The sequence below is a fragment of the Lethenteron reissneri genome, chromosome 17, assembly GCF_015708825.2.
Source record: "Lethenteron reissneri isolate LAM-NWPU_2019-01 chromosome 17, ASM1570882v1, whole genome shotgun sequence".
Taxonomy (NCBI): domain Eukaryota; kingdom Metazoa; phylum Chordata; class Hyperoartia; order Petromyzontiformes; family Petromyzontidae; genus Lethenteron; species Lethenteron reissneri.
The window spans coordinates 4,538,868-4,558,668 of record NC_083795.1 but is presented as its reverse complement, the minus strand read 5'-3'; the positions used below and the strand labels follow the sequence as shown (position 1 = coordinate 4,558,668).

General features: G+C 45.1%; 1 protein-coding gene across 5 annotated transcripts; it reads right to left on the bottom strand.

Moving 5' to 3' along the window:
• Window positions 1-7: 7 nt before the first annotated feature.
• LOC133343350 (ectonucleoside triphosphate diphosphohydrolase 2-like) lies at window positions 8-18,615 on the bottom strand. 5 transcript variants are annotated; one of them, XM_061552882.1, is made up of 12 exons: window positions 18,331-18,614; window positions 15,884-15,950; window positions 15,151-15,230; window positions 13,761-13,900; window positions 12,557-12,674; window positions 11,901-12,051; window positions 10,095-10,254; window positions 8,761-8,991; window positions 7,617-7,883; window positions 5,214-5,327; window positions 2,423-2,560; window positions 8-920 (listed from the first exon to the last, which is right to left on the bottom strand). In XM_061552882.1, the coding sequence occupies exons 4-12, from the start codon at window positions 13,881-13,883 to the stop codon at window positions 738-740; spliced, it is 1,485 nt and encodes a 494-aa protein (XP_061408866.1). In that variant the 5' UTR covers window positions 13,884-13,900; window positions 15,151-15,230; window positions 15,884-15,950; window positions 18,331-18,614; the 3' UTR covers window positions 8-737. The 5 variants fall into 5 exon arrangements, with proteins under 5 accessions (XP_061408866.1, XP_061408867.1, XP_061408868.1 ...); XM_061552883.1 differs by having other exon boundaries at window positions 18,454-18,614; XM_061552884.1 differs by lacking the exon at window positions 15,151-15,230 and having other exon boundaries at window positions 18,331-18,615.
• Between the last annotated feature and the right edge of the window lie 1,186 nt (window positions 18,616-19,801).

Below are 19,801 nucleotides of genomic sequence, written 5' to 3'. Positions count from 1 at the left end.
TGTAGAAGTTGCAGGGTCCATAAAAACACACATGTTGAGTGGTGAATGTGACAGCTTTGGGTCAGGGTTTTGCTCGAGGTTCATGTATGTAAAGATGAGCTTCATATAACAACACATAGTTCCAACTCGAGCTTTATTTCTGACTGAATATTCTCCGTTCACTGGTCTACCACTGGTGAGACAGGGCCCTAAAGAAGGCTGCTGTCTCCAGTGGAGGCCAATCAGTTTCAAAGACAATGAATATATTAGAGAATGTTTGTATGTTCATCATAAGTACGTGTGGTTAATGCAGACTTGATTCTTTGAAACAGGTTTCTATTTGGTGTGTGGACATCTTAACACCTATTTTATTCCCAGAAAGGGTAAAAAACAATTTTTTTTCATACTTTGATAGTGGGGTGATATTATTGTGTCATCACAATTAAGTAGTTTTTAAGTAGCTCTTTATCATTGGAATGTTTTGGCCAATATTAGTTACATTACGTGTGGATTGCTTTTGGAGGAAACAGGGAAACCCATACAGAAAAATGGAAGAACATACAAACTCCACACATAAAAGTTCCAAGGTTAGGAATTAAACCCAGGCCCTTTTTTCTCTGAGGCACTGTGCCACACTGCCACCCAACGTGCACCTTTACATAAAAAAAAGATTTTAATTCACTTCTCAATGTGTTAGCTAAAATACCCGTATACATATGTATGATTGCACCCTGTTAGTGTAGCTGACATGACGAATGCTACTTTCGCTTCAGGTGGTGCACCCAAAATAATACAATGATGAAGGTGAGGATGAGCAGGGTGGCGAGGAAACCCAAGCCCATTTCGGCCGTGCTGTACAGCTCTGGGAGCATCTCCACAGGCACCCTGTTCGTAACGTTGAGCATGAATCCAAGGGCCCAACCCAGGTTCCCACCTCCCGCCTAGAACAGAAACAAGAAGTTAGTTTTTCAACTCAAGGCGGCGTTATTGACGAACATTCTTGAGCTTCGTTATTTGTAAAACGGGTGAGGCATCACCTAGAGATTTACAATGCTGCGTCGCAGTCGTCCGTCAAAGGTAACGCCACTAGGAGTAATTATAAACCGTAAAGGTGCAGCCCTGAAATTGCTTGCTCACGCAACTGCTGGCGGAAGGGGGTTTCACTTAAGGGCATTCCATTCTAGACCACGGATCGGCAACCAAAATAACGGGAAGAGCCATTTTTTTTGGAACTCTGTAAACAACCAAAAAAAACCCTCAATATGTCAAGAGCCGCAATGCATGCGAATACGAGACGGTGATCCTGAATGAATAACTGTCACGAAGCAGTTCCTTAAAGAGCCGCCGCACACGGCTCTGGAGCCACAGGTTTGGCGATCCCTGCTCGACTCGAGCGGTGGTTCTTTACTTGAGGTGCACCCACCCCCTGGGGGTACGAGATGCCCTTTTCTTGGGGTGCGAGACAGTGGCCAGATTGTTTTAGAAGGTCAATCACCGAAACACAAATAAGCACGGGCATGTAAGTACAACTACTTTACTCTTTGGTTCTTTCGGTAAAGTCACGTAGGTATAAAATAAAATAAATCACGAAGTTTCGGGCGCAACACAAGCGTCCGTCATCAGGTTGGAATGCTTTTCTTTTTGGAACGCTTTCTCACCTGATGATGGAAACTTGTGTTGCGCCCGAAACGTCGTGCATTATTTCATTTTATACCTACGCGACTTTACCGAAAGAACCAAAGAGTATTGATTTCCTGCAGTCACGAAAGCTTGAAACTGAAGATTACAACTACTTTGTTTCATCAAACCCTATGTATTTATTAACACTACTTTTTATTTTACGATTGATAACCAAATGGCCGCAAGGCTGCAATAAAGGTTAAGAACCACTGCTCGAGATCCATTCGATACTGGCTCAGACATCTTGGCAAGAGGTAGCGGGTGGGATTCGTGGGACCCGCGCTCTTCTTGATCGAGAGATTTGCCCTTCGTGCCAGGAGCATCTTCGAGGGCTTTACACGCCAAAAACGACTCGCGTCTCATCTCATTTGAAAGGGCACCCTCCAGCGGCAAGCTGATCCCGTGTGGCACAACGGTGATGCCAGCACTTGGCTAGAGCGGGAATTTGTCTACCAGTAGGGTGGGATGATTGCTGCGTGTAATTTTAATTGCGTAGTATGCCGATATGGCAAAATTTGCGGCCATTACGCCGGCACACAATGGCCTACTCATTTTTATTGACAGCGGGGGTTCGTTGATGTCCATTGTTATGCAGCTGGTTGCATATTTTATGGTAAATACACCCACCGTAATAACCAGGGTGACCTGTCGGATCATGGTTTACACATTATGACAAGTATTCAGTTTTTCTGCATCAATTATGCATTTTATGTGCATTATTTTACCAAGAATAAACGTGGCTTATAGGGCTCGGAATACTTACCATCCGCTGAAAAGTGATGCTTTGCCAGTTGTCTGTGTCAAATTTGTAGCCTTTAATCAGCAGCGTGTAAACATAATATGCCTGAAAGCAGTAGTCTTTCAAGCGGTCGGCTTTAATTCCGGGATTTTGTGCTGTAACCTGAGGACAAAGTTCACTCTTAAATTTCACAACTCACTTGTTAAATATTAGCTGTTCTGATTCCACTAACATCCAGAGTTAGAGATGGAAAGCTTCGAATATTGCAAAATGTATCTATTTTTAAGACAATACACTACGATTGAACCTTCAAGGATGAGATCTAGAAACCGTCATTATCAAAATGAAATAATGCCAGGGTCATTTTCTCAACAAATTCCAGAGCTGTCACGTCAAATACACGCGTAACACACCCACACCCACACACTTTAAGGCATTTATCACCAATAAAATCGACACATGACGAGAAATTGTGATTTTTGCATGATGAACCAATGCTAAGCGAACACCATTTTTAAATCCTTTATATTAAGTTCACTTGCTTGCTTGCTTGCGTGCTTGCTTGCTTACGACCGTGCAAATCTTTCGGTCGTTTCTTAACCCACTTCCCGTGATCCAATTGAGCTGACATTTTGCACACAGACTCGTTGTGCGAGACAATTAATGTTCGTGAAAAAAAATTTCCAAAATTTTACACTGTTTAGGGAAAACAAATTAAATATTTAATTACCAATTGTTTCATACGCAGACAATCATCTGACCCATAGGTGGCAGCCATCTCAAGCCAGAGGACGAGAGGACTAGCCACCACGCATATAAAGGATTTATAGTGAAAAACTTTGTTTTTACGGGTTATACTTATTCGTTCACTCCTTCGTGAAGAAATGTTTTAGGGGGCACACGTTGGATTTAAAACGAAAGGACATTCACGCTCACACACGCGAGCAAAGAATGCCTTTTTATCGCCACATCCCAACGTCCCACCCCACCCTCCGAGACACACACACACAGCTCACGTACAACGCACACAACAACGCGCGTCACGCAACTCGTAGACGACGCAATCAGGCACACAACATTTACTTTGACTAAAACAGCAGCCCCGACCAGCCGGGCCCACCCACCTCTTGTTCTCTGGCACTGCGATGTAGAATTATGGGTGAGAACATTATGGATGAGAGGAACAGATGCAAATTCATAGATGTCAACCCATAGAGTTTAACCCCGTATTCTTGTACAGGGAAATTGAGTTTTCAGGTCCATATGGCGTACAGCCGTTTTAATACGGGCAAAAAAACAATGTTTGTTGTTTATTTGTTTGTGTTTCTCTCTTGTGATTGGACTTTGTAGGATGAACGGTGACTATTTATAAGGGCACGGGGTGACCAATAAGGTCTGACTTGGTTTGTCGTGAGAATTATTTATATGGCTTATTTTTATTATTTTATTATTTCCATTCTACGTGACTTTACCGAAAGAACCAAGAAGAAGTAGAAGGTAGGGCACTGATAAGGGGTTGAGAGGTATGCAAATTAGAGACGATATTTGTTTTAATTGTTAAATGGCAAGAAGTGATGACGACGGTGAGGTGAGACTAACAAAATGGAGTGGCTGCCAAAAGACGTAATGAACGCGAAAGCCCTTCCTTAAGGGAGATGGAGCGACTGCGACATGGGGTTCGCGTGCAGGATCCGGATGGATTATGGCGCTGTTCTTCCTCGCAAGGCCCGTACTGTGCTGCTGTCAATCCCCGATGGTTTCAAATGCGTGGCGGCCCTCACATTGATGTTTCATCGGCAGAAGTGGCCCGCTCCTGAAAACACTGGATTATGAGATTGCAAAACTGTGAGGGATGGTGGGGGACGTTGGGTGGAATTCATCCAGCAGTGGTGAGATCATGGCTGTTGATGATGATACTGGTGTGTGATTTACTGATTGGCACCTCAGCCAGCCCCAATGGGCTGACGATCCCACACCTTGATAACCCAGCAATTCTTGCATCTAAGTTGTGCGCGCTGAGAAAATATACATCATCAGCCAAAATCAATCCGCCGCTGGATAAAGGCCTTCCCAAACTGTCAACGCCTCTTGCGATCCTGTGATTTAATGTTCTATCTTGCTTCTGCACACAGGTTGATTTAATCGATCCATCTCCTCGGTGGAGGTACTCTCGAATGCATTGAAATCTTTGGCTGCCACTCCGTAAGTACTTTTCACCGATCCACGTTGAGAAAACATCTATGACAAAAAAAAACCCACGCACGTACAATGTAGGCATGCAGTGCCTCAACTGGATAGCTTCCTCGTCGGTAATCATCGATTCGTATCTCGTCCAATTTGAGCCACGGAGGTTAAATTTCGATTTAAAGCTTTCGTGACTGCAGAGATTCATCTTATTGGTTATTTCGGTAAAGTCACGTAGAAGGGAAGTAATAAAATAATAAAAATAAAACAATAAAATAATTCTCACGACGTTTCGGCCACAACGCAAGCCGCCGTCCTCAGGTGAAGACCAGGTCTGTCGGGGAGACAGCGTCTGTCGGGGAGACCTGAGGACGGCTGCTTGCGTTGTGGCCGAAACGTCGTGGGAATTGTATTTTATTATGTTTAATTTGTATTATTTTATTATTTCCCTTCTACGTGACTTTACCGAAAGAACCAAGAATACCACGGAAGTTATTTTGTCACGTAAGATGTCACCCTACACTATGATCACTCTGTCTGTCGAGTTGGATAAAGCGCGTGCTGATGCTGTCATCACGGTGAGGACACGCACGCACACACACACACACGTGAGCGTTGTTCCGTCACAAACCTCAGTCCAGGTTTTCGCGCAGTGAGAATCGAAAGTGTCCGTGACGACATTCAGCGAGGCTTTCGAGTCGGTTAAGTTGAACGCATCCATGGTGTAAAAGAAAGTTGAAAAAGCCTGCGGAAACAAACGTAAGCAGAACGCAGTACTCCAACACACACGTGGACACAATCCGTTCAACGCGGAGGCTTTCGCGACCAATATCATCCATAATACAGGATTCTTCGCGGGTTAAATCGCGTAAATATATCAATGTGTACAGGGGCCGTCCATAAATGACGTCAGGCACTTAGGGGGGGGGGTCAGACATTTGTGACGATGTGTGACGTCACATCAAAATGCGCAACTTTAAATGAATATAGAATTGTTATAACAACACAAATTGTTATAACAACACTCCAACTACAAAATCAGAGTGCAGCACCACATTAAATACGCACTACAATGACAATAGTTTAAAGCGATTTAAAGCATGTTTTATTTTAAAATGGAAATACGGTTTTGGCGAGGGGGGCAGCGCTTTGTGACGTCATATTTGGGGGGGGGGGGTCGGACTTGTTGTGACGCCGTGTGACGAGGGGGGGGGTCAAAAATCGTCCAAAATCGCGTGACGTCATTTATGGACGGCCCCACAACTATTTTACTACACATAATGGACAGGAAGTACAAGATCAATGGGCTCGCATAATGGGCGTTGACTCATTAACCCCCCCGCCCCCCCCACTTCGCGCAAGAGTTGTCACCACATCTACCCCTCTATTTGAGGTGGACTTCTCCACAAATCTGGCTGCCGCCTGATGAAGCTAGTTGTAATTACTGGCGAAACGTCGTACTCAGATTGTAAATGTTGTTGGCTTGGCTCTCCAACACACCGGTGTGCTGTACTAGTACACGACACTATACACTACACAATACACTACACACGAATCCTGTACTAGTGACGAATTGGCCACGTTCTGTTTACGTGACAACCCTTACTACTCGGCTGTGTCGGATGGTGGCGGGTTTAACGGCACATATATTTACGCGATCTAACACCAAAAAACCTGTATTAAACACAATCACTGTCACTCAATTAATTCCCCATTAAGAATCTCATTACATAGCTGCAATGTATTGCTCAAATAATAACATACTTAACTTCAGTCTACCACTCAAGCATGGTTTTGCAGAAATTGATCATTAACTGGTCACATATCTCCATGCCTGTGAACATTGACATGATTGATGTCCTCTGGATTCGAATGAACGACGTCCATCGCCGCCTCGATGATGGCATTCGTGTTACCTCAAGGGACCACGAAAACACATCGCAGGTGGGCCACGAGAAGGCCCACCGTGCCCCACGCACATCGTGAACCACCGCTTGTCTGCACTCCTTCGACTGAGGACGCAGAAAAACTACGCACGCACTCTCCCTGTCCCGAAGCCCTCTTCCTGACGAGCACACCTCGACATCGGCATTTCGCTCCTGAACATATATTGCCGTGCGCAAGAACGAGATCGTCAAAACTGATTAAGTCTTTCAAACGTTGTCTCGAAGGTAAACTTCCGCGAAATTATAAAGGCTGTACATACGGCGATTGCGTTTGAACCTCCTGCAAGATTGGAGTTAGTTCATTCGGACGATGTCTTTCCGACAGCCCTGTTTTTCACCTGAGGACGGCTGCTTGCGTTGTGGCCGAAACGTCGTGAAAATTGTATTTTTTTATGTAAATTTTATTTTATTTTATTATTTCCCTTCTACGTGACTTTACCGAAAGAACCAACAAGATGAATCCCTGCAGTCACGAAAGCTTTAAATCTAAATTTAAGATTACAGTTGTTGATTCGAAGTAGTGATACAACTACTGTACTTGTGAAAGACCCAACGCAGAAGATCCCAGGGTTTGATCTTCCACGAAACTCATGGTCCACCCTAAATTGCATCCGCACGAGCCATGGCAGATGCGGATACCTGATGCACAAATGGAAGATTCAAAACTCTCCAGTAGTGTGCGACTGTGGTTATCCAGAGCAGATCGTACAACATAGAGGGTGCTTAATGAGAATTAGCAACAACACCACAAGGAATGTGCCTCCGGGCCCTGCAGACCACCTGGAGAAGATTCCAGGCACGCGTTGACAATAATGGCGAACAAGTAGAGACATTTTGACTTTTTTTTTGCTATTAACATACATTTCTTGTCACGTTACATTGTATTATCCGTTCTTTTTCCGTTGAAAACGAAAGTCTCGTATGTGTTAAAACATTTTCTGAAGCACCCTGTATAACGACGCAACGCCCGATCCACAGATAGGAAGGAGACATCACAGCGATACACTCCGCTGCCCCTGACGCAGCAGTTATCTGACTTGACCACCTTAATGTGAAAATGTAGTTGAGAAGAAGAAGTGATACGTTACCAAGAACTGGCCTTGCACGGGCGGCTGCCAGACTCCATCGAAGGTGCAGTTGGGCGAACTGCAGGCGGAGAAGTTAAAGATGCTGGAGATCGTGTTGTTGCATGCGGCAGGGTCTGCCGTGCCTCGGAAAGTCACGGATTGGTTGGGATCATAATTCGCCGGCCTCTCGTCGCTCGTACAGGGACTGTCGTAGATGGAGCTGAGGTTGTACGCAACGGAGTATAATGTTGGGTAGCATGGGTTGTCCACCTGGGCTCCAGGAGAAGCCTTTGAGGGTGTGAATTGGATCATGAGTTAGAGTTTTGTTTGTGTAGCCAACACAACGAAAACAATAAAAAAAAATATTACGTTTTTAGTCAAGTACAACAGCTCGTCTTATTTACATGAATGCATGTCAACAAAGCTCCTGTCTCTTTGTTGTGGTGAACACACTGTGCAATGAACTTAGCAACCCGAGTTTAATTAACACCGGTGATGGGTGATATCTTAAGTGATATTTGAACCGATCCTGGGCAACACCTTCACTCACCAACACACTCTGACCCCAAGCCATGACTGATATGTCTTGGGCAGGCTTTCATCCAGCAGTGAACTAACAAAATGCTTCATAATTACTAATCTACTAATCGTAACAATTGACTGATTACCAATCTATAATATAATTACAATGCCCCCCCCCCCATCCGCCTCAAATCATTGCACCTGATGAGTTCAATGATGACGTCACCCTGCTGCTGCTCTATTTAAGACCGGGAGCAAGAGCATAGCCTCACCATTCTGCCGAATTGCCCGATGATGCTGGATGTAATTACCAGCGAAACGTCGTACTCAAAAATTGTAAATGTTGTGGATTCACTCTTCAACACACCGGTGGGCTAAAGTAGTGAACTATTTGTCTTTTGTCAACGTGACAATTTTTTTGCTGATTGGCCGTGTTTGGTTGTGGAGGGTTACGACACATTTATAAATAACGCGAGCTAACCGAAAAACTTCATAATGAATAATATTGGTCGCGAAAGCCTACGTGTTAAACTAACAAAATGCTATCAACAACGACATTATTATAATTATCACGTGTGTTTGTGTATGAACGTGCCTATATTTCGGCATATCTCCAGACGTGCCTCACTCGTGTTGAGCCCACCTTGTATAGAGTGGAGAGGAAGCGTTTGATTGCTTGGTCACGTCCATAGCACAGGTAGCTGTGGGAATACACGTGGTACTTTCTTCCGTACAGCTGGATGGTCAGGCTGTCCGGTGAGCCCTGCAGAGGCTCCTCAGTCATAAATGTGATCTGAGTGGATGCTCCACCCAGGTCCAAGGCTCCGACGGGCTTCGTGGATGTGGTCCATTGCCATTTGCCCAGCCATGTGAACTGAGGGGTCGAGAGGATAATCCAAAAGCAGACAAAAAAAAACAGAGGTTGCACTTTTTGCCAGGTGAGTTATGCTCTGTGGCAAAGCCATCGATCTGGCCGAAGGGGCCCCCAGTGGCTGGGCTATGCAGATGAGGCAATTGAACAGGGGGGCCATATCATTCCTTGGACCAGGATCTATGTCAATCACGCTATGCCACGCACGGGACTGTGTTATGCTGTTACAACAGCACCAAAGTTTAGCACCTGTGACTACTTTCTCCTAGCATACAGTAAGCCAGTGAAAATTGTAATTCAAATGCAGGCACGGCATCAGTTGATGTTAACTAGGCTATATGATTTCATATGGGAGGATTCACAAACACTGCATTTAAAATTCCCTGCTCACCAAAGGCCACTGTGGATGTAGGTTATTGTCGAACAGTAATGTCATTTAATTATCCAGGAAGTCTGAAACGAGCGCGGGGGGTGCAGGGGGGGGGGCAGGAGCACCGTTGCGTGGGCAACCACAACAGAGATGCACCGCGAAGGGGAGCGAACTTGGGTGGGATAATTGACATTTGGTTGCGTGGAGCCCACCCTCGGCGCACCGTTCGCAGCGGCACTGGTCTCAAGACACCTTGTTTATGAGGATACTATCTGGAATATTTGACCGACTCCACATTGAGTATCTTTGTGGTGAGAGGAGAGTGGCATGTCCCAAGGAATACCCAGTGCATAGAAAGGTGCAGTCGGCAATCACGCTTTTTGGTTGGCCATCAAACAAAGATGGTCACTGCATTGCGCACTTCTAGATGCGCTTCTGCGGCCGTCTGGAATTCTCTTCCTTCCGATTTTAGGAAGCCACTGGAACTATCCACTTTTAAATCTTGATTGAAAACTAATTTCTTTAGAACTGCTTTTTGTGTTTAGTTTGGTGTCCTTCCCCCTACATATGGCACAAGAGAAGTTTAACATACATACATACATAATCCGATGATTGTGATAATTACTGTGAAGTCAATAAAATGCACAATTATATTGTTGACAGCGAGCGGTAATAACAAGCACAATTGCTAAGCAGCAAAAGGCTGTTTACGATGGGCGTTCAGTCGTTTCCATGCCTGAATGAAGTTGTACAAGAAGTAATTGGCCGTCATCCAACCGTAGGTCCCCTCTTCCTGGCCCGAGATGATGCGCGCCTCGTGGTACGAGAACGGAGACGAGTCGAGCACCTCCCGCACCGAGGACAGCACTGCCTTCGCTGCCACCGAGTCACTCATCCTGCACACACGGCCACAAAGACACAAAGATAGAGCACCTATGAAGGCTGGAACGGTACACGAGGGGGTGGGTGGCCAGCACCACGCCCGACCGCCTTTGTCTCCCGAGTGGCGATGTTTGCACACCGCACCAGGTACTCATTTGAGGCTGAGTCGACCTAGGGGAGGCCCGGGACCGGTTCAGATAATCGTCACCGATGTTGGCCGTGAGCGAGAATCGAACCCGGGTCACCGGGATTATAGCGCAACGCGCTAACCGCTACACTATCGCTCCCCACCCACAAAGACACGCACACACACACACGTGTTTGAACAAATGCAAAGTTTTCCCCACATAGCTATACAGACTGTAGAAGTGCTGATAGAGGGCACCGATCGAGTACAGAATGGTGCTCATCGGGTTGGTGCCACCAATCTAGATTTGAAGTTTCCGTGACTGCAGGGATCCATACTCTAGAATTAAATAAATGTATCTTATTTTATACCTTCGTGACTTTACCGAAAGAGCCAAAGAGTTTGGTGCCACCAGTTCCGTGCCTGGCTGCCTTTTGTCTTTCCGTGCCTAGCTTTGTCTGATATTCACACATTTCACCAGTTACTCATTATGGCTGAGTTGATCTAGGAGAGACCCAGGATCAGTTTGAATATCACTTTGGCAATTATTTTAGCCATGACCAGGAATCAAACTTAGGTCAACGACAACAACAAAACAGCTGCCATTCACCACAAAGTGACGGTGGTAGCAATACAACACTTACACGAGGTTCAGGGCACTTTTAGGCCATGTAAACTGCCAAAGGGGGTCACGGGACACCCTCACATAAAGAGTCCTTTGTTTTTCATCTAAGTGGATCTGGATACTGTAATCTCATTCTCGAACCACGCTCTCATTCTACGTTTTAAGCCTCTTTAATAAGTATTTTTATCCACGATATAGACACTCCTTTTAATATTGTCAATCACATCCACATCAATGAAAATGTTGAAATCCTAAAACCTGATGAATGCAAAATTAAGTGGTATTATTCCATATTGATTTGTTTAATAATTTATTGAATACTTTTTTTTGAGACTCTGAATATTGCAAGAACTTGATAAACCAGTTGTACAGTATCATGGGTGGCTGCCCAGAATAAAAAAACGGATTTCAATGTCCTAGTTCAACACCCTAATTATAGTCACTGATTTTTTTTTTTGCTGATAGCATATGATGTATTTGCATTGGTGTGAATATATGCACACTGTCAATTGTGAGTACAGTAATATAATGCATTTCTACTGTAACCCATAACTGCTTTGCCACGGCACGGTTGGCTACGTACGGTGCGAAAGAAGCTCATCATACATACACATGCCCATACATTCAATTCACCCTCGCATATTAAGTTATATATTGATGTCGAGATTTGATATCCGCTCAACTGCTTCAAGACAATCCGTGTGGATTTGTTTAAGATCGCCGTTGAATGATCCGATTGGGCAGTCGGTCGCGATATGTTGCACGCTCTGAGATGCCGCACCACAGATTCAAGTGAATCTGCGTAGTCTCTCTCTAGTCATGCTCCAACCTTCTCTGTTGGAATCCCATAGACAATGTGTGGTGGGTAATGCAGGTCAGGGGGGGGGGGGGGGCCTTCTGGTACTCACTCCAGGAGCCTCATGCCGGCAGTGGCCCCCAGAGCCAGCGGCGTGTCAGCCCAGCGGTCCTTGGGCACGATGGCCTTGGCCTCGTCCATGCACGCCCGGAGTGACTCCCCGGCCCCGGATGGGGAGCTCTTGTAACTCGAGATCCCTCCTCCTGCGAGTTCATCAAACGAAATGTTGTACCAGGTAAGGGCCGACTGAGCGAGTCCCATGGGATGTTGGCTATCAACAACAAGGCAACTCCTATGACTAATTGGGAATGGGACGCAAGCAGTAGGATTGATCACCCTGTCGCTGGCCGCCTTTGGGGAGGGATGTATAGTGTGAAAGGCCGAAACACCCTAGGAACCAAAGGTACACTACTGACGATGCGCTCCCCAAATTTCACCAGGCTCACTGTTCATGAACTCTTGGAAGTGCTTGCACAAAGGATAGTAACATCTCATCCTGTGTTCTTGGAATCTTTTCTAAGCAACCTGGCCACAAATGAGAGCTTAACGAAGTGGCTTATTGTGTGGACATTTATATAGATCAGCCGAATGATCTAAACGCATGTTTCTTAAATCTGGAAGGAAGAATTGGCGGACGCGGAAAGGCAGTGACTTGCGTTGTTGTCATTAAGTTTAAGGGCGCCGCGGTGACTGCGCTGGCGGATTCACCTTTAACGTCGCAAAGGTGGCGCTGGGCAATCACCCCCGTGTCGTTCTGCTTCTCAGCCGGCCACTCGTAGATGAAGAGCGCCGTGTGGGAAGAGCCGGCATCCAGGACTATCCCGTACTGACACAGCAGAGAGACACACCATCACAGCCGGAGGCAATCGTCGTCGATATATGCACGCGCACCGATTCGTTGTTGATTTTCTTTTTTATTCCCGCGAGCCCAATGTAATGATCTGGCCGAATTCTGTTGAAGGTTCTAAGTCCGATTCGTGTAACTATTTATGGTCATCGTCGTTCAATTTGTTTGGGTGACTCAGCCTTAAATATGTACCCAGAGGCAGTGTACTACATCTTTGATCCAGTGCTTTAGGGGGTGTGTGTGTGTGTGTGTTCATGCATTTGATGAACAGATATTTGTTGGTCAAAATTAAACAGATACATCGGGTGATGCTGCGTTGGTAGTGGTGTTTCAGCATAAACAACAACAACAAAAAACCTCAACTTTGATGTGCTATTAAAGGGAATTTGCCCAAAACGTCGCCCATTATGTATTTTCCATTTGGGGCCGTCCATCAATGACGTCACGCGATTTTGGACGATTTTTGACCCCCCACCCCCTAATCACACAGCGTCACAAAAAGTCAGACCCCCCCCCCCTCAAATATGACGTCACAAAGCTCTGCCCCCCCCCCTAAAACCATATTTCTATTTTGAAAAGAAAACATGCTTCAAATCGCTTTAAACTATTGTCATTGTAGTGCGTATTTAATGTGGCGCTGCACTCTGATGCTGTAGGAGAAAACATTTATTAAAACGTCTATTTAATTAAGTAGAACGTGTTGTCTATATTTATTTAAAGTTGCGCAATTTGATGTGACGTCACATTTCTCCCCCCCCCCCCCCCCTCGTCACACATCGTCACAAATGTCTGACCACCCCCCCCCCCCCCAGGTGCGTGACGTCATTTATGGACGGCCCCTTTGCAGGTAGTTTAATTGATCGGTCAGCTCAGTCCTTCAGCGGGGCAAGCACTTTGGTGTCAGCCGGCATGTACCCATATGTCCCCCATAACGTTTGTTTATGCTGCTGCTGAAAAAAAAAACGCTATACGGTATGTTTGTGTCCGACCACCTTATATTAGACAACATTATTAAAAACACGAGAAGTACCACTACACGTTTGTGATATTGTGTATATGTGTTACCTTCATTGGGTTGATGCCCGCCCTCCTGAGTCGATCTCCAGTTAGCCCCGTTCCGATAATCACCACTATCAGGGCAATGGCGGTTACTCCGAGAGCCAGGAATGTAATGGTTTTGGTAGACATTGCACGGAAAGATTATTCTGTTGGTGGTAAACACAACCGTCAGACCTTTGTACTCTGCCTGACATGTATATGTTCATTTTTCTAGACTGATTCATCCGAAAGCGACGTCACTTTGCTACCACGTGGTGTCCTGCCAACGTGGATTGTAGTGGCACATTTTCTCTGAGCCTGACCGAAAAATGCAACTACTGTATTGTGTAAATTGACTCTCACGTGGAAAAGTCAAGGCTACGGAATGGGAGTCCAAGTTTACAAGTCGAGTTGGTGCCGCTGTGTTTGTCGAAGAGGTCGCCCGGCTTAATGGACTCTATCCGCTGCTTCTGAACCCCAGAATAGGCTCGCATCTAGACATTGAAACCTGACCAGAGACATATCGATGGATTTAAAAGCATTCTTGAGTCACCTTGCCAAAATCTACAAATTCAACATGGATTGCAAAACGCATCACATGCTTCGTGTGAATGTGGGGAGATTAGAACAACTATGTGGTGTAAAGTAAAACTCGACATCTATCAGTTTATCGATTCACCTTATTGCCCCCTGATTTGTCAATTGCTACTTACCTCTGATTTCAAGGTTTTTTTTGTTTATTCTAACTCTTAATGGAGCGTCGCGGTGGCGACATGTTAACTGCCTCGCCTGGTATGCAGGAGAGCGTGGATTTGATCCCGACCCTGACGCTTGTTGTATATTTGGAGTCTGCGTGTCTCTCTCCCCATGGTGGCGTACATTTTTCTCTGGGTCCTCCGGTTTTACCCTCAACGTTTAGATTCAACACGCGTTTAGAGTATTTGGCTGCTATAAATTTCCACATAAGCCACTACCGTTGAGCTATCATTTTAGGCCAGGTCGCTTCTAAGAAAAACTATATAGCTCAGTGGGTCTTACCTGGTAATACAAAAAATAAATAGTTTAGTTTATTTTAGAAGGCAGCAGCCAATATACTCGGTAACCAAAAGTATAACAACATCCATGGCAGAAAGTAAAGTTTCACTATGAAAGTATGAATACACTTCCCGGCGTGAAAACACACAAACATCAATGTAACCCAAACATTGGTGAGGCTTGCACTGAAAGAACATTGCGACAATAGCAATTGCCAACATAAATTTCACACGCACATATTGATATACTGCATACACATTCACACAGATAATGCCTGTATATAGAGCACAAACTGATTTTGCTTATTCCTTTAACGTATTATCTAGGTCAGATGAAATATAATTCCACGCGATGAAATACACATGAAAATGAATATATTCACCTGCTTGTCCAGTTATCTAAGTGTTCTCCGTGGAAGAAACTTTGATCTGAGCAAAGCGTGGACTTCTAGTAGACGACATACTGTGGGGAGGAGAAGTGGGCGGACTTTATCGACTAAGTACAAATAAAACCACCCCTGGCTGTTCACAATCGTTTGAGTATATTTACTGACAAGTACACACCTCCTTGGAGAGAATGTAGTTCTTTTACGTGGCTATTTTATGTTTTGCTTGCGTCACCCCTGGTGTTTGACAAACGTTGTGGTCACTGTTGTTTGAGAGATCAATCTTCCCATCATAAGGCACATCCACTGGTGGATGTTTAGACACCCGAAACAGTTTTAGATATGTCCAAAAGACACCTTTTTGGAAAACCATTCACTTGACGCTTTCAACCTCGAACCTATGGCTGTGTCGCCGCTGCCCACCATCGCATTCGATCAAAGATTATACGAAAAACCGCCGATGTTGTCATCCACTGTAGTCCATATCAATCGTCGTTCAATTGTTTAACTAAATATTTAATAATGTGAACTACATTGACCTCAGTGTGGACATCGATAACCATGGTGCTAAAAGGGACAGGCGATATTTGACGTTACCCGTGGGTGAAAATATAGGGGGTGTAAAACGATTTACTGCAGAGGACACCCCCTATACCCCATGTCGTTTTCAGAAGCACCCACACAGTCTGCTTACGGTGTCATCACGTGAGTTGGTAATCACCATCCTCACCTCTTTGGGGGAAGGGGGGGGCTCCTCTGGAAATCCCACGAAGGTGTCAGTGAGCTTGGTGTTGACCCTGTACCATAGTGTACACATGCTCGCTGTTATAAATTGTTAGATTGTACCATCGGCAGGCTTCAGACACACACCAAACTGTGCAATGTATTTTTGGTGTACATTTTCACTTTCAAGGCGAAACCTGAGATAGCGAAAAGCAACGTCTCTCCTTATACAGAAGTGTCTCGCTTAACGAGCAAGATGCGTTCCGCGAAAATTGCTCGGTAAGGGGCCATCCATAAATGACGTCACGCACCTGGGGGGGGGGGGTCAGACATTTGTGACGATGTGTGACGAGGGGGTAGGGGTTGATAAATGTGACGTCATATCAAAATGGGCAACTTTAAATATAGACAACACGTTCAACTTAAATAAATATACTTTTTTATAAAGGTTTTCTCCTACAACATCACAGTGCAGCGCCACATTAAATACGCACTACAATGACAATAGTTTAAAGCGAATTGAAGCATGTTTTATTTTCAAAATGGAAATATGGTTTTGGGGGGGGGTCAGAGTTTTGTGACGTCATATTTGAGGGGGGGGTCTGACTTTTTGTGACGCCGTGTGACGAGGGGGGGGGGGGGGTCAAAAATCGTCAAAAATCGCGTGACGTCATTTATGGTCGGTCCCTAAAAGACAACTCGTGCAACAATCTTCGTTTTCCCATTGATTCCCTCCCAGGGGCGGTTTCTTCATTAGGGTGATTGGGCGACGCACCACCAAAGTGTGAAAGGGACTTTTTCAATCACATTCAAAATCTCATTCAACCACAGAGTCACGCTAGCCGTTACTGTGCCTCTGGATATAGTCCAATCAGCGTCATGTCACGTTCTGTGGAGTACCGCCTCTTTTTGGGCGATTTCACTCCGGCTGAGAATCGCCCCGAGTGGCCCCATAGACTTACATTCAAAGATGTTTTTTTTCGAACGGCGGGTGCTCCAATGCATTCTCTATGGCTTCCGGGAGGGCTCGCCCTAACGTGCTTACGTCATCATACGTAAGCACGTTTCATCCAACAATATAATTTGTCGCCACCTAGTGGAATCTTTAATAAAAAAACTGAGTGGATTGTAATAATAGTGAGTATAGAAACAAACAAGGAGATGTATTGTAAGAGTCACTTTATTTTTCATTAATATTAAAGTAGTGAAGTTGCCTTTACATGCTTAAGCTGTTAATTTATCCATTGCATGGGTGGACCTTATCCTTATCAATCATCCAGACATTTGCCCCCCCCTGAGAGATTTAGCAGGAGCCGCCACTGTTCCCTCCCATGTTAAAAACCGAGCTTTGTTTCAGCCCCGAAATGTTCCACTCTTGAACAACCTTTTAAGGTCAGAAATACAAATTATAAGTAATAAATAAAATATCAACTGTAACACTTACCGCACATGAAGAACCACAGTGCTTGCATGTGCCTGGCATGTATGTTGTTTGAAGGGTATAGATGATGGTGTTAGTGCGTGGAGGGAGCTACAGGGGCCATGCAGGACCACCGGTTCAAATATCACTCGCCACTGATGCTAGACGTGGCTCAGAATCGAACCAGGGTTGCTGGGGATGCAAGATGGAGCAAACTTCCTATCCTCAATTAATTAAGAGTGTAAATCATCGTCATTATATTTGTTTTATACCAACAGTATATATTCATCATGGGACCTCCCTTGCCACCATCAAAGAAAGGGTCAAATTTATTCTTATACTTTGATACTGGCAAGGGAAGTCCCATGATGTAGCTGCTCGCCCCGAGCTATTAATGTATTGATAGTGGCATTGTCTTTGTGCTGTTCGCATTTCGGCGTCCTCTGGTCTAACACTGTTTGAGACCAGGGTCTAAAGAAAGCGGTCTCTGGTGTGGACCAATCAGTTTCAATGACAATGCATATAATATCAGAGCATGTTTTTTTTTGCATGTTCACCACAAGTGTATGTGGTTAATGCTGACATGTTTCCTTGCAAAAGGTTTCAGTTTGATGTTTTAGCATCTTAACACCTGTTTTATTGCTAGAAATGGTAAAACCTTTGCCTGTAGTAAATGTTCAGATGTGTCGTGCAGTGACAGGAAAGCAGTGACTTTGAGCTCAAAGGTGATGTTGACATGAAGAGGGCAAAGCATGCCGGGGTATAATTATCCCCGTTTGTTTTACGGTGACAAGGCCTCGTTGTGCTTTGGTTATGTAACCGCGGCACAAAGGGTATTGCAAAATATGTTTTTTAATTATTATAAAATATATATTTTTTACAATATGACAATGATAGCAATATCAGTTTCCCATAACTTTGATATGTTGTATTTAGCATTTTATTGCATTTTCGTTCATTGCTGTACACTACTTCCATTGTGATGAAAGATTACCTTATAATGAAAATTACAATGGAGAAGATGACAACCTTACCGTGGTCTCCTCTGTTGCGTGCTTTGTCACAAACCAATGTCACCAACCCGGCAATCGAACGCCCGAAAAGGGCCCCCCGATCAGGATCGCAACACCAAAGGTCCTTTTCAGGGCCGAACTTACACAGCGTGGGGCCGTCACTACGTTTGTGGATCTCTGATAGCTGCCAGCCTCCACCATCCCAAGCACGGACTAAAAACGTACGGGGAAGTCAGATCTCAAGGACCTCACCACAACGAACCCAGAAAACAACTCGGCGACAGCTATCATTGTCAAAATCGAGGATTATATGTGATAAGGGGCCGTCCTTAAATGACGTCACGCACCTGGGGGGGGGGGGTCAGAGATTTGTGACGATGTGTGACGAGGGGGGTGGAGGGTTGAGAAATGTGACGTCACATCAAAATGCGCAACTTTAAATAAATATAGAATTGTTATAACAACACTAACTGTTATAACAACACTCCTACAACATCAGAGTGCAGCGCCACATTAAATACGCACTACAATGACAATAGTTTAAAGCGGTTAGAAGCATGTTTTATTTGGGGGAGGGGGCAGAGCTTTGTGACGTCATATTTGAGGGGGGGGGGGTCTGACTTTTTGTGACGCCGTGTGACGAGGGGGGGGGGGCGTCAAAAATCGTCCAAAATCTCGTGACGTCATTTATGGACGGCCCCTAATTGTAGACAAACCTTCAAACACCGCATGGAGCCCAAACATGCTGCCTGTCACAACCCATCACACGGTCTGGGGCTATGCAACTGGGGCACATTAGGAATGGACCACTCTTTTAATGATTTCCTTCCTTAATTATTATGAAGATAGGTAAAGGATTTAATCATAACACGATTTGACCACATATTTCCTCAAAACGTTCACCACATTGGCATAATCTTGGAAGGCATACTTGAGAAAATGTGACAACACTCAAACGTGTGCATTGCTTGTACAAAACCTCCCATCGCCCTTCTCAAGACCGCATCTCAACGTAACTAAATCCGTGGCCATTAAGTCATTTAGACCAGGGGTCCCCAACCCCCGGGCCGTGGACCCGTACCGGTCCGTGGCCTGTGAGGAACCGGGCCGCACAGCAGCAGGAGGTGAGAGCGGTGAGTCTACGCGCGTGGCCCGCCCCATTGTTTTATTGACCACTTCCATCCGTGCCTCTTTCCCGCACTGCCCACTTGTCTCAGTCAGTTTTGGTAAGCCCACAAACTAACCCAAGCCAAAATGAGTAAAAAACAAACGTAGCTGGAGAGCTTCTTTGAAAAGGGGGGATAGACCCAATGATGAACCCTTCTCCCCCCCCCCCCTCCCCCCGTCTGTGAAAAAATTGTCTTCCATGAAACCGGTCCCTGGTGCCAAAAAGGTTGGGGACCGCTGGTTTAGACCACCAACTCAAGGAGTTCACAAAATGTGGCCATTTTCAAAAACAAGCAGCATTGAAGCAAATGATAGAACCGTAGGC

What these genes read in the sequence shown, in the direction of transcription:
- LOC133343350 (XM_061552884.1), bottom strand. Translation starts at nt 13,883, where the DNA reads ATGTCTACCAAAACCATTACATTCCTGGCTCTCGGAGTAACCGCCATT. An exon ending in CGGGCATCAACCCAATGAAG is followed by an intron (nt 12,675 to 13,760) that starts GTAACACATATA and finishes CTGCTGTGTCAG; the next exon opens with TACGGGATAGTCCTGGATGC. An exon ending in CCACCTTTGCGACGTTAAAG is followed by an intron (nt 12,052 to 12,556) that starts GTGAATCCGCCA and finishes ATGAACTCGCAG; the next exon opens with GAGGAGGGATCTCGAGTTAC.